This window comes from Tetrao urogallus (assembly GCF_951394365.1).
Source record: "Tetrao urogallus genome assembly, chromosome: 1".
Taxonomy (NCBI): Eukaryota; Metazoa; Chordata; class Aves; order Galliformes; family Phasianidae; genus Tetrao; species Tetrao urogallus.
This window is the reverse complement of record NC_136813.1, coordinates 149,190,760-149,204,505: the sequence shown is the minus strand read 5'-3', so window position 1 is coordinate 149,204,505 and position 13,746 is coordinate 149,190,760. Positions and strand designations below refer to the sequence as shown.

General features: G+C 44.3%; 1 protein-coding gene across 2 annotated transcripts in view; it reads right to left on the bottom strand.

The window, feature by feature from the left end:
* Positions 1-13,746, bottom strand: part of TMCC3 (transmembrane and coiled-coil domain family 3) — a gene marked incomplete at both ends in the record, with an annotated part of 119,955 nt that overhangs the window by 31,120 nt on the left and 75,089 nt on the right. Inside the window, one exon of one of the 2 annotated variants that reach the window (XM_079549054.1) lies at positions 8,371-8,448. The exons of the other annotated variant lie outside the window; for it this stretch is intronic. Coding sequence (XP_079405180.1) covers positions 8,371-8,448 — 78 coding nt within the window. Of the gene's footprint in view, positions 1-8,370; positions 8,449-13,746 lie in introns of those variants that run through there. 2 annotated transcript variants of the gene reach the window in all.

Here is a 13,746-nt window from a genome sequence, read left to right as displayed (position 1 = left end):
ATGCTCTAAAGAGAGCAAAGACCATGGGAGTTAACACGGGAAAGATGCAACAGAAGGTGATAACAACACCCATTCTTTACTAGCAGCAGCAAGCAGCTAGCTCTTCAAGACAGCAACGCTCCCCAGTACTCTCCAAGGCAAATCACTTAGTACTACATCCATACAGTTTACAGGAACAAAATGCATAGGTGTCAGTGAGGACAGACCCAGAATTTGTTAGTTATACCTACTGGAAACAGGAAAAGAACTCTTGCTGGTTGCCAAAGACCTTCTGCCTTCATTCTCCTTTTCTCAACCCTTCCTCAGATCTCGTTAAGAATTGCCTTTGCTCCCCCACATCCCCCAGCCTTTCCAAGCACCTGAGACACCAGACTCAGTCCACTTGCAGATGGCAGAAGGAGGATTCCCAAGCAGGGCCAGCTGCTCTGCTGGTGCCAATGGCGCATCTCAGAAGGGCCTGAGGTCACTCATTGCATGAATTTGTGGCTGAAGAAATGGTACTACTGCAGAGATGGTCACATAAAGCTGTGAAGGAAAACATCTCAGGAGTACAAACACACTGTGAACCTTCCGGACCCATTTTAGCTCAACAGGAGCCTGGCAGCAACTGAATCGGTCTGCTGCCATTTACTGCCTGGCTTTAAAAGACACTCCGAAGAGTTAAAGAGATATTCTTAGAAGCAGGCTGTCATTCTCCCTCTGCTCATCAAAACTGAGATTGTGTGATTTGCTCCAAAAAGAGGACTGACAAAACGTAGCCAGATTTCTTTCTTAAGAAATAAGGAAAAATCTGAACAAAGATAGCCTTTTTTTATGGACATAGCAGGAAAGGGGGAAGAAAGAAAGAAATCAGGAGCCTGATGAGTGGGTGGAGAGATACTGTGCAGATCTGGCAATAAATATCAGAGACGATCATGACACAGAATTGTATTATTCCTGCCAAAACCTCCAGTAAAACAAAGATTCCTAACACAATAAGAGCCATGCACACCCATATTATGCACACACATCGATAAATGCAGCAGTAACAAGTACTGAAGCATTTTATTTTATACACATCTATATAGCACGAAGGGGGAAAAAAAAAGAAAATTACATCCAAGCTTTGGAATAAATGTTTAGCCTGATTCTAGCCAAATCCACATATTTTTATACTTGTTTCAATGCTTTGCAGATTCTTCCAAGTGATTTAAGTGCAAACAAAACAAAAAACCTCAAGCCAGGTATAATTCAAGGAGTACCATCAAGTTTCTTTTACCAGGACAAAGAAAATCCAAAGGTGTGCGATGCAGGATTAATTCTCTTCATAACACAACGTGCCAGACATTATTGGTAAACAGGAGAATTGATGTAGGCAAGAGAAGGAAAGGGCTCCAAATGCTGACATTTAACAAAACTTTCGTTTAACTAAATGCCTAAGCAAAAAGATGTGGCTTGGGAGCAATGCATATTTCTTAACATTTCTATCGTATCAAGTCACTCTGACACTAGCAAGCAGTATTTTATTACCTTCTCTCCCACTGCTTTGGTTGTGTGTACCCCACACCCAACACAGAGAAGCATTTTTCCTGTCTTCTACGGTCATTTTCAGACAGGAATTCATGCATCTTCTAGACTTAAGTAAAAGGCTGGTAATTCAGCATCCACACACAGCACAAACAGCAGCGTGGACTCAAAGGTTGTAAGCACAGTATGACCACAGTAGGGTGAAGGAGCCCCATGCAGTGGTATCATTTCTGGACTCAGTACAAGATAGCACACCAACTTGGGGAAAGGTGGCAGAGTGAAAGCAGCAACGTGCAAAGCTGCAAATTGGAGAAGTGGTGGGTGTGACTGAGCACACAGCCAGAAGTCTTCCTTGGTCCTCCTTAAGGAAGAAGGCATCTCAGACCTGATCTAGACAACTCTCACTCAGTGAGATCTGTTCATCTAGTTTTTCTAACACTAGATGTCTCTTTTGATCCTACCATGTTTCAAAGCTTCCACCTTTCCTTGCAGCTGCCTGCAGCTTTCAACCAAAGCTTCTTGCCTGTTGTAATCCAAACACAGTCAATGGCCACTAGAGCCCAAACAACAGCTACGTCCCATCTGATTTTAGTCTCCTAGAAATCAAAGGCAAAGCAATGAATCTTCAGCACACTTACTGTAGAAATGTTAAGAGTCAATTACAGTAGGTCTGTCAGCTGGATCTTTGGAGCCGCTCTCCTGTCCAGGCATGCTGGTATAACACAGCATAACTTGTGCATATTTATATCACTTTGTATTTGAATAATAACTTCTGGCTTATCTGCAATTTCTATAGTAAATGTACTGGAATAACTCAGAATAAAAGGAAAACTGAACACTATAAAAACAGAGAAAGTAGCTACATCAACCTCCCTTACAGGGCTTCTCTTCCTGTCACAGTATTTCCTGTAGACAGCACTGAAATCCTAGGAAGAAATTAACTTAGATTTAAAAACTACCCAATTACAGACCCCAAAGCACTGACTTCCCACATTTCCTCTAAGCTGTATTACTTATCTAAACATGGAGGGCTTTTATGGTAGTGGTAGGCAATATCAGGTTTTTCTGCCACCATCTCTGCTCTAAAGCTTTGTATCATTTTGCAAATCAACACCTTTTGCTCAAACAAACTGACTTCAGAGCAGCATAGTCTTCCCAATCTTTAAAGCACCAGCTTCCATCATGTTTCGTCTCCAGCTAGAAATACTTCCTCTAAACATAGCATTAGCAAGGTAATAATAAGTGGTGACTTTCAAAAAGGAGCCTTTTCGAAAGACAGTCCTATCAATTTCAAGGAAATCATATGACTTAGACAATCACTTGAAGTGACCATCCGGATTGAAGCTAAATGAGACTGTAAGACAAACTGAAAGTAGCATCTACCATCCTGTACTGAACACTTGCTTGATACAAAGACAGTTTTCTGTAAGGCTGCTCCAGTTCATCTCAGACTGGTTCCATAGGCCACTGTTGTCAATGGAAACACTCAGACTTCAGAACTACTTTCACCACATTTTGATTTGAATTCAATTACACAGTATTAATTCTTTACACCTCCCTATTACTGCTTCACTCAGCTGCTGAAACAAAAATGTATAAGGGAAGGTAACTGTTACCAAGCCATATACAAATGGACAAAGCACAGAAGAGATGCCTACTATACAAACTGTTAACAAAAATATGCCAAATTTCTACTATCGGGTCCATTAAAATGCACTGCAGCATCCAGAAAATACATGGGGTAACTAAGAAAAGACATGGGAAACCACTGCTACTAATTTTTACCCTCTTGAATTTTACGCACATGCAACACCAAAACATGACAATAATAAAGTGGGCCACGTCTCCATGCTATGAAGCTCCTGATTTGTAGATATTCATTACACCTCAGCTAGGAGAGTCCTCCTCTTTCACTCCTGCCCCTGAACTAAAGCTTAGATCATACAGTACAGTGTGAAAAACAGCCTCAGAGGAGTTCTCGCTTGCTGAGAGAGTCTGCAGAAGGTTAGCTGCACAGGCACAAGCCACCCCGGTCGCATACCAGATCCCATATGTCAAGGTTTTGGAACAGCAGGTTTATTTTTGGCTTTGCATATTAATACTCCATTCCTCTTTTGGACTTAAGGAAAAACTGAACATTTCAATAGTAAAAACAACGCAATCCTCATTAGCGATAATGCAAATGTTCTTCAGTAAAGTTATTCCACTTGAATATATAATAGGAAAAATTATTATTATTTTTATTATTTTATATATATAAATATATATATAAATATATATATAATATATATTTTATTATTATGTAACACCACACCCCAACACTATACAGAATCTCATCTCATACCCACATCTTTCCCAAAACCACACCGAGTTCTAGGGGCGAAGATAAAAGCTGCACACTTTCTCTGGGTGCTGCCAAAAGCCCTAGAACTGGACAACAGAAGTGAGAGCAATCCATCCAGCCAAATCCTTACAGACGCAGCCTCGATGCGGACACTGTGCCAGGTGGCACCCGACTACAGCCTCACTGATGGAGATGATGACAGCAAGCAACTTATGGATCTAGAACTGCTTGCAGCCCCCTGCATCAGCACTGGCCATCTGACAGGAGTGCAATCACACGTCCTTCAAAACAAGCAAACTGAAAGGATGGAGACTTTCCTCCAGTGGCTATGGCTTTGTGTTGCTGCTGTTAATACACCTAACGTTTAAAGAGCTGCAAGCAGATGCCCCAGTCCTGCAAGCAGCATCACCCACTGCAGTAAGGAGGAGCCAAAAGCACAGCAAAGGAAAGGAGACAGCAAGTTCCCAGGCACAGAGACCAAAAGGTATGAAATGTTTAAGTACAGAACTTCCAAACATAAAAATCATCTTAAACCTTAGAAAGAACACAAATCCCCACCCCTAAGAAACAAGAAAGAAAAAACATAGCTGCTTTGTAAACTTTCTAACAGCTCTTTCTGGCACTGGAAAAAATATATTAAGAAGTTAGTGTCCCAAATAGTTCTGCAGTGGCTAAATAATCAAAACTGGATTCTAGTTCTACACAAACAAACTGGGCTTTTCTTCATTCTTCATGGCTAATCTGTCTTTTGGAGACCCTACCTCAATTGTGGCTTCCTTCTCATCCCCATCACTCCTGCATCACATAGCCTACTATCTGACAGGTTTCATAGATTTCTAGGCATATTGTGGATTCAAAGCTAATGCTTGAGGGTCTGAATAACATTCTGTCTCATTAAATTATCTTCATCTTACGCCAAAAAAAAATTGGAAAATGGGAAAAATGGAAATTGGGAAAAGCACACATCAGTTCTTTGAGCACAAAATATCTGGAGGTTTGTTTACGAGCTCCAGAAGCCCAGAAGCAGCATAGCCCCATACTGAAAGTAGCACCAGGAGCAACAAATAAATCTCTGTTTCTCCTGAAACTGTTATGTTTTGGTTTTGTGGGTGTTTTTTTGTTTGTTTGTTTGTTTTGTTTTTTGTTTTTTTTTGTATGTAAGTTTTCGTCGTTTAAAACAATAATAATAATCTTTTCTAAGCCCCTTTATGTTATTTCCTCTAAATATACAAAAGATTACAAGAAATAAAGGGAATCCTAGCACAGATGATGAAAGTGATTAGAGGCTTAGAAAGACTTCCATATGAGGCGAGATTATTAAGGAGTCTGCCTTGCTTACAGACAAGATGAATGGGAGGGATCATAAGAGAGACACGAGAAAAAGGGAAGAGACATTCAGAGGACGTTTTTTATTGCTAGAATATGAGAAAACAAGTGGAAACCTGTACTTCTTTAATTTTTTTTCTAATGTCAGCCTTTTTTTTTGGTACAATCACACAAGAATCATTTAATCCCCCCAAACACTGATTTTACTGCTATTCTCACTAAGGCTGAAAACATAGGAAGACTGAAAATAAGGATGCCCACCTGTTAACAAAATAAGCCCCACACATCCACATCTGCTCCAGGTGAGACTTTTCTCTTTTTTTTTGAGCAGTAATAATTATTACCATTTCAAATATAAAACTATCACTACTGAGGGAGAGTTCTGAACAGGATCCAATGTTCCATACATTACACAACCAGGGGTTTCCTGCATCTCTGTCCAAAGCACCTGGTGTTGGTTAAAAGCAGGATGCATCTCTGCATAGGCTTGCAATGGGATGCAGTACAGGAACTGGCGTTCCAGTTGTACAATAAAAATCCTCTTCTAGTACAAGACCACATGTATAAACTGATAATCCTGATGCATTGCGGAGGACACCTGTTCTGAAAGGTTTTAGGGATCAAGATTGAAGAGCTCTGATCAGCAGCAAAAAAGTATGCACAGGCTTCTGAGATCTAAACGGGACAACCTGGTGACCACTCAGAAGTGAGAGATCTAACATGGCCCCAACAAGCAGTCCTGAAGCACACGATAACATAATGAGGCACAAATTAGCAGACTGAAGAGGTTTTATGCCTCACTCAGTGCTGCCACGCACAGCTCCCCAACAACTTGGCCAAAGAGGGGAGCAGAACCCCAACCTCTCCCTCAAAGTTCTTGGCCTCCTCAAGCAGCAGTAATTCTCCATACAGTAAGAATGACACAGCTGTTCCTCATTAAAGTGTTTTCTCTCTTTCAGGTGCTGAGATCTTTGCACAAAACATAACACAGCTCATTGGAGAACTGTCAGCAGAGCCCAGGAAATCATACTTCGAGTGGTCTTAAACAGGAAGGCACTGAACAGAGCCAGTGCCTTATGCTGAAGGAGCTTTAGACCAGCAGCAGGAATTGTAAGATCTTTTCTCCCCCTCAGAAGGCTGTATTCATGGTAAGTTGCTCTAGCAATTCTACAAACTGAATTTGGTGAAGACTTTCTCCAGCATACACAGTAGCAGTTTGGAGACAGTCAGGACACAGCTGAAACCCATAAGGCTGGCTAAGTCCCTCCAAAACCTAGCCTCCCAAAAACCAGACTCAGTATCCTATTTTAAGCAGACTAAGAGGTCCAGCAGCTACCTTGCCTCCTCTTTTCCTCAAGCTACATTACATGCACCTCACTATATTTACTATGCACAGTCTCCACTGTGCTGATGGAGGCAGCTCTGAGACTGCTTCACACAAGCATTGCCCGGATTGCCTGGGCTCTCAGAGTACCCTCTCACTGCTGCTGTGTTCATTCTCTGTGTTGTTTTTCTCCATGAATGTTTGAGAACTGCAGCTTCAACTCCAGCTGCTCTGACGCTCTTTGTTCAGTCTCTAAGAGAGAAACAGCATCCTTCTTTCTTGCTTCTTTCCTACATAATAGCACCAATTGTTGCTGCTCCAGTGCCTGGCCATTTCTGTCCCTCTGGTTAAAGCAGCAAGAGGAATGATGAAGTTATCCAGGAAAACATCCTATTTGTCCCTAATAAGCACAAACGTACTTAATGCCAGCTCTTGCCATCATCTGGAGTACAAAGCCTGCTGCTTCCATCTCTGCCAATTATATTACAAGTTCCACGGAGCTACACAACTCTTAAAGCACAGACCCTGGAACAACGCAATTACATGGCCTCTAGGAACTTGATAAAGAGCTATGTTTCCGATTCCCGTGGTTGCAGGAAGGAAAGGAGAGGGTAACTCTGATGAAATGAAACTCAGAATTAGACCAAAGTCCAATGAGTTCATGAAACTGTCTTAAGATGAGATTATTATTATTTTTCCATATGCAGGTATGATGCACTGTACCACATGTTAGCCATTATACTTCATGCTATTAAGCAGATCAGCTGGACTACAGAGTAGAAACTCCCATTTTAGCTCTTACACATGCCCCAAATCAGCCTTGAAGGCATGCAGTTTTCTTCCACGGCCATACTAAGTTAGACAGCACATTATTCGTCCAGCAAGAACAATGAAAAAAACTAACTAGTTCACCTTGTAAAGAGAAAAAGAAAGGAAATACATACAATTTGTAACCAAGTTATGAGTAGCACACACACTGAGCTTGCAGCATGGAGAGCATTCTAGACTTCAGTAGTAAAGCTACAGTGTGTAGGCTTCCCTATCTTAAAACATTTCATTACACAGCAACAGTCATCAGCACACCTTTTCAGCACTTTTAATTCACGGGTTGGGAGGGGATGCAGAGAACACCACGGACAGAAGAGAGAAAAAGCCTAAGTGCTGCAGCGTGTGCCTTACACCTGTTGGAGCTGAGCCTCGGGGGAAGAACCCAAACCCGCACAGACCCCTGAGAACCACCTGCCCTCACTACAGCAGGGAGTTGTCAGTACAGGTAGCATATGTTACATGAATAAAACAATAATAATAATAAAGTGAAGCTCAACTTGCTAGCGGACCATAAGTAAAACTATCCCACGCAGCGGCACGTAGCATATGCCATCACCCAGGGCACACAGATACACCTTTGTGTCCACCTCAGGGCAGAGCCCGGCCCTCCCGCAGGCTCCGGAGCAGGGCAGCCGCCGTGCTGTGCCGCTGGATGAATTCTCCGATCCACAGGTCAGCGACCACGAGCGGCGCAGCGCCAGCCCGAGCCCGGCGACCCGCAGGAACTCCCGAAATCACTAACGCCGTTGTTGCCGGTAAGCAAGTTCTCTCCCTCCCACCTCCTACTAGTTTCTATCGCGTGTCGGTTTCTGTTATGCCAACAGCCGGTTTCTTTCCATCTTCCTGTACTGACAAGCGAGCGCTCAGGATCGGGAGCACGGCACAGAAGCGCACGCTAACAGCCCACATCCCTCCAGCTCCACCACGGCACAACGCGAGCGGGGACCCCGTGGCAGCAGCTGCGGGTCGGGGCTGCTCCTCACAGCCAGGCACCGCGGCACAAAACTTCCCGAGCTCGGCCCCGAACCCCCATGCGCTTTACCCGCGTCTTGCGGCGCCGGTGCCGCTCCGGGTCCGAGTACGTCCTATCCACGGCCAGTGCCGTGTCGCTGCCCGGCATCGCGGCGCGGGGCTGCGCTTCTCCTCCTGCTGCCGCTGCTCCGTCCGGGCACGGCTCCAAGCAAAGATCCCGCCAGCGGCCACCCAGCACCGGCACTGATATGCCGCTGCCGCCGCCGCCGTGCGGGAGGGACGAGCACGCCTCGGGGCGGCGCGCGGCTGCACGGCTTCTCCTCCGGCGCACCCGGATTAACCCCTCGACGGCCCGGCGCGTCGGAGAGGCGGCGCCTGAGAACGCGGGGCCCTCCCAGCCCCGGGTGGAGAAAGGCGGAGGCCCGAGGGGAGAAGGTGGGGCGGCGCCGGCGGCGCGAAGCCCCCGGGCACGGCTGGGTGCTGCCCGGGGCCGTGCGCGGAACGCACGCGGTCTGTCGAATCAACCAAATCGTCCGCGTTGGGCTTTCCGAGGTGATGGACTGCAGCAACTGGTGACGTTTCGGTCCCCATTATACATAGAAGATAAATCCTTCAGCGTTCAATTGTATGGCAGCCACGAGCCACACCTGTGCGCAACGTGCCTTCCTCGGGGAAATGCCTCCTGTGCTTTAATTCCTGAGGGCTGAGAAGAAACTCTTTACTGTGAGGGTGGAGAGACACAGGAACAGATTGCCCAGTGAGGCTCCCACCCTGGAGGCATTCAAGGCTAGGCTCGATGGGCCCACAGCAGTGGGTTGGAACTCGATGATCTTAAAGCTCCCTTCCAACCCAAACCATTCTAAGATCTTCAGAATAGCTACACGAAAAATATATTTAAATGCATAACATTTAACACATTTTAAATTAAAGAAAAGTGCAAGTAGAATACTCTTCCTATAATCATTCAGAAAACTGTAGCGAGGCAGTCTTTTTCTGAGCTAAGTAGAATACTTGTCACCATCTCTATGTTGTTACACAGTGATCCAGGATCGCCATCAGATGGGCCCAGCAGGACCTCACCCTCAGGTTGAGCTGTTGGGATGCTCAGTGTGAGTCATGCTGCTTGCCTTCTCTAGCTGGAGGCAGCAACAGTCCCAAGGCATGCACATACATAAACACACATATATCGACACAGCTAACGGGCACTGGAGGGGATTGCTGCCTTTATGAATGTGTCTCCCTGCTGATATTTGCTTGTTTTCTTTAATTTGAATCTTATGAGATAATCTACTATCAGAGGTAAATTATCTGACATTATTATCTGACATATTATTGTTGTTTTCACTGTGTGAGGCCTTCAAAACTTTTAGACCTGACATTCCAAAGGAAAAAAACGCACCCTAGAAATAACCTTCTTGGCAGGTGTTCCTACTTTAAATCCAACAGTGGTTTGTTCAAAGTTATTAAAAATTCAGAGTCCAACTGAGCAGTTGGTGAGTATGCTACAGGAAGCAGTACTTTCCCTATGCAGTAATCATGCAAGCAAACTCACACAAGCTACCTGCACACACATGACAACTTGTCATTCTTCTTACATAGCTGAACTTGGAAGGCTGTCAGGAAAAAGCTTTCAAGTGGGAACTGGGTTTCTTCAGTCCCTCAGCTCAGACACAAAAGTTAATTTACAACTCCAAATATCCCAGAGGTGGGGAACTCAGGAGATGAAGGTCAGTAGGAAATGAGACAACCAAATGTTGTGGGTTTGGGGTTTTCACTGAAGTGATAATTGCAGTTTCCGAAGGGGACTGTGTGGTTCCCAGCACATAGGATGAAACACCCTTACTACCTCAGAAACCTTCAGGAGTTCTTTTTAAGCCTTGCCAGTTGATCCAAGCATGGAGAGGATAAGTTGGAAAAAGGACATGTAAAGAGCTTCAGTCGCTTGGCTTTTTAGCAATACAAGTCTTTCTGTAAATCACAGTTGATTCAACAATTGAGAGTTTTATTTAAATAATATCAGCTTTATTTAAATAATACTAGCAGGCTATCAATAAAATGATGAAACTTTTCTTCCAGAGGAAGAGAGATAGGAACGTGTAATACATAGTTGGGAGAATATTGTGTGTGCTTGGTCACAGCAGTATTAACACGGATACAGACATATATACAAAGAAAGCTCTCCTGATGTAGCTTTTAGGAAGAGGTTTGTTCAGCCATGCACAGGCAACTAACTTCCCCTCCTCTCACACACTGAGCTGGTTTGCACAGCTCTTCTTCCCCACTCCAAAGCAGACAGGACTGCCTGCAGAACTGCCCAACACAGTACTTCCCACAGCCTCACCAGACACTTCCTCTCACTGTCATTTTCAAAAGCCCACAGACTTGGATAAATGTTCTTCCCACACGCTGCACCTATTCCCAACTGAACCTTCCATCCACTAAAGCAAATACCTCCAAATATGAGCAGGAATTGGAGCTTAAAGTGACACAGGTAGAAGTGGTTGCCCATAGGAGAATTCTCTCACTGCTTTATCTTCCGACAAAGTCATTTTTACATCCATTTCTATGGTTTAAGCTAATGATAAAACTGTTAAATCATGCCAGGAATCCACTGTGCCAACTTAAAGTTCAGATTTCTCAAAATTTTTCACAGACTGCCCAGCTGTCCCAATAGGCACAGCATTCTTTCATCCTTTTCCAATGTTTTTCCTCACATCAGGACACCAGCACTACTCACAGTGATTAATTCTTGATATTTACATTATTTTGCTGGCCTTCTTTAAGAAGTGACCTTTTAAAAATCATGCAAGTTAGGAGTGGAAGGTCTGTTTAAACTTAGGATGACAGAAGAAGGGCATATAGCACCACAAGTGGCACACAGCGGAGCAGACATCAGTGCTGCGTTCAACTGCATTATCCTCTTTCAGGAAAACAAAATCTCTGGGGGTTGAGCAGAGGCAGTGACCAAAGCATGAGACATCCAGCTTGCTCCCCCTGCACGAGCTGCATCCTTGCCATCCGTTTCCTGTAGCATGACCCCACACAACAGTCACAGCCATTCCATCTGGGAGACACTGATAAGATGCACCGACTTACGCACAGGCCCCTGAGGGAGAAGTGGTGGCAGTGGTGACAGAGAGATTACTGAGCTAAGTCCAGCTCCTCACAGAGTAGTCTGATAGATGGGGTTCTGCACGCATGGGGAAGGAAACCTTGATGGAGATGAAAGGCACCACAGTCCTGTCGATTAGGAGACTGGCTAGAGATTTAGCCACGTTCTTTATCCAGTTTTATCATGAATCTTGGCAGCTTACTTCTCTGGGCTTCCACTACCACATTTGTAAAAGGAAAACCACAGCACCTTTCTTCTGCACAGAACCTTGAGTCCTCCAGAATTAAAAACACTATTATTAAATGCTGTGTTCTGATGATGTTGGGACAAATTACACATAAAGTGCTAAGTATAAGTTGGCAAAGGCTTGCTCAGGAAGAAGGTGAAGGTCCCTTTTTTCACAACGATAACATCTGTACACTTAAACAGGATACCGGGGCTTCTTACAAGAGACTTTTCAACACTGCCTCCAAAACATTTTTCAAAAGCTTGTCACAGCCAGTCTCCAGGGAGAAGTCCGACGTGATGAGAGTCTGCCAGTGCCATTTCTAAATCTGACAGCAAATGGGACAGCGCTGAGTGGCGTAGGTTATCCATGAGCACGCGTCACTGCTCCCAGTGCTGCTGCCAAAGCATGAGTCTCATACCCGCGGGAAAGGAGGTACTCGGTCTGCCAGTACCAACATGAACCTGCAAGGGATCACACTATGACTGACAGGCTGCTTTGCCAGCCTGAACATCACTCAGAAGCTCTGATGACGACAAACACTCAGATATTTATTAAAAACTTCCAATCAGATCCCCTCCCCCTCTCCTCTCCTCATACAGACCTTTTTTAATGCACTTTCAGGATCTAGCACTCCGAGAGTATCCATTTTGCACACCTAAAATCTCCCAACCTAAGACTGTCTCTGTTTATCACTGCAATGTATTGATAGAGGATTAAGGACAAATAAGCATGTGCAAAATTCCAGCTGAGGGCAGCAGAAGTCCTCCCCCTTCCTTCTTTGCCCTGTCCTTGTACAGACAAGGAAATTGCTGCTATATAATTCCCCTCTGCTGCTGCTGACAGCGATAGTGCAAACTATCTACAGGATGGTGGCAGTGTTTTGCATGTTAAATGCTATCATTAAGAACCTTTTTAGCTGACTGAAATAAGGACTGTTCTCTATATCCAAGAAACTGCCTGGCATCCAGCTATTTACAGGAAAGATGACCCATGTTGCAGAGGCAACATGGTACAGAATTCTCCCTTGGGCAAAGGAAATGGTTGTTGCTCATCAGTGTACAAATTGTTTTCGGCTTCACAATATCTGATTTGGAGTTCACTTGGGAATGAGCATATCCAACCTGCTCGCCTCAAATCAGCCTTGGCATTACCATGGGGTATACAGGACTGACAGCCACAAACAGGTGCACACCCTCCCAAAACACGAATGTGAACCTTTTACCCAAAGCACTGTGCCAGAGGTTGTGCCAGTGAGACCTTCTATCCCAAACTGAAACAAACAAGCCAAAAACTCAGGTATAGCCCATGATAACAACAGTTGCTCAGGGCACACCTTCTATTCAGAGAAGAGCATGCAGCCCCCCTGAAGTGTTTGTAGCTGGGTAGCTGACGTCTGAGCTCCTAAAGGCACTGCAAGTGAATACAATAACACCACACTTGCACCATACTACTTGTTTGGCTGCAGCTTCAGACACCCCGACTTTGTTTATGGCTGATGATTGCACACAGATTGTACATTGTACTGGACAGGAATCTGCCAATTCTATTTGCCTATGAAGTGCTTTGCCCGTGTGTGACCCCATATACATTAAGTCATGCTAAATGTGTGGCATCATGTATTTCCATATCAACAAACAATGTCAAATGCTGGAGCAGGACTTCTTTGCCAATCAGCCAGAAAACATAGATAGGTTACCAGAGGACAGAAAAATCAATGATCAGACAGCTATGCCTACACTTCTTCCTCGTGAGCCTTGTTACAACATGGAAACTGCCACAGCCCTCCGGGTTTCACTACAGTCATTCTCTATTTACAGACATGCAAATGATGGGAGCACAAAGTTCAGTTTCTCTCTCCACCATCAGTCGACCGACCATCTACACTTCACCTAGCTGTGGTCCTGCTAACTCTAGTTCACTGCAGCATGAAAGCTCTCCTTTAAGAGGACCTGTGTAGGGACCTATGTTAAGCATAGTTGCCTGTTAAATGTTATGTTAATATATATGTTATATTATAACATGTATAATATGTATATGTATATGTATAATAATATGTTAAATGTTAACAGTTAAATTAAACTGTTATGCCTATATTAAGCATAGTT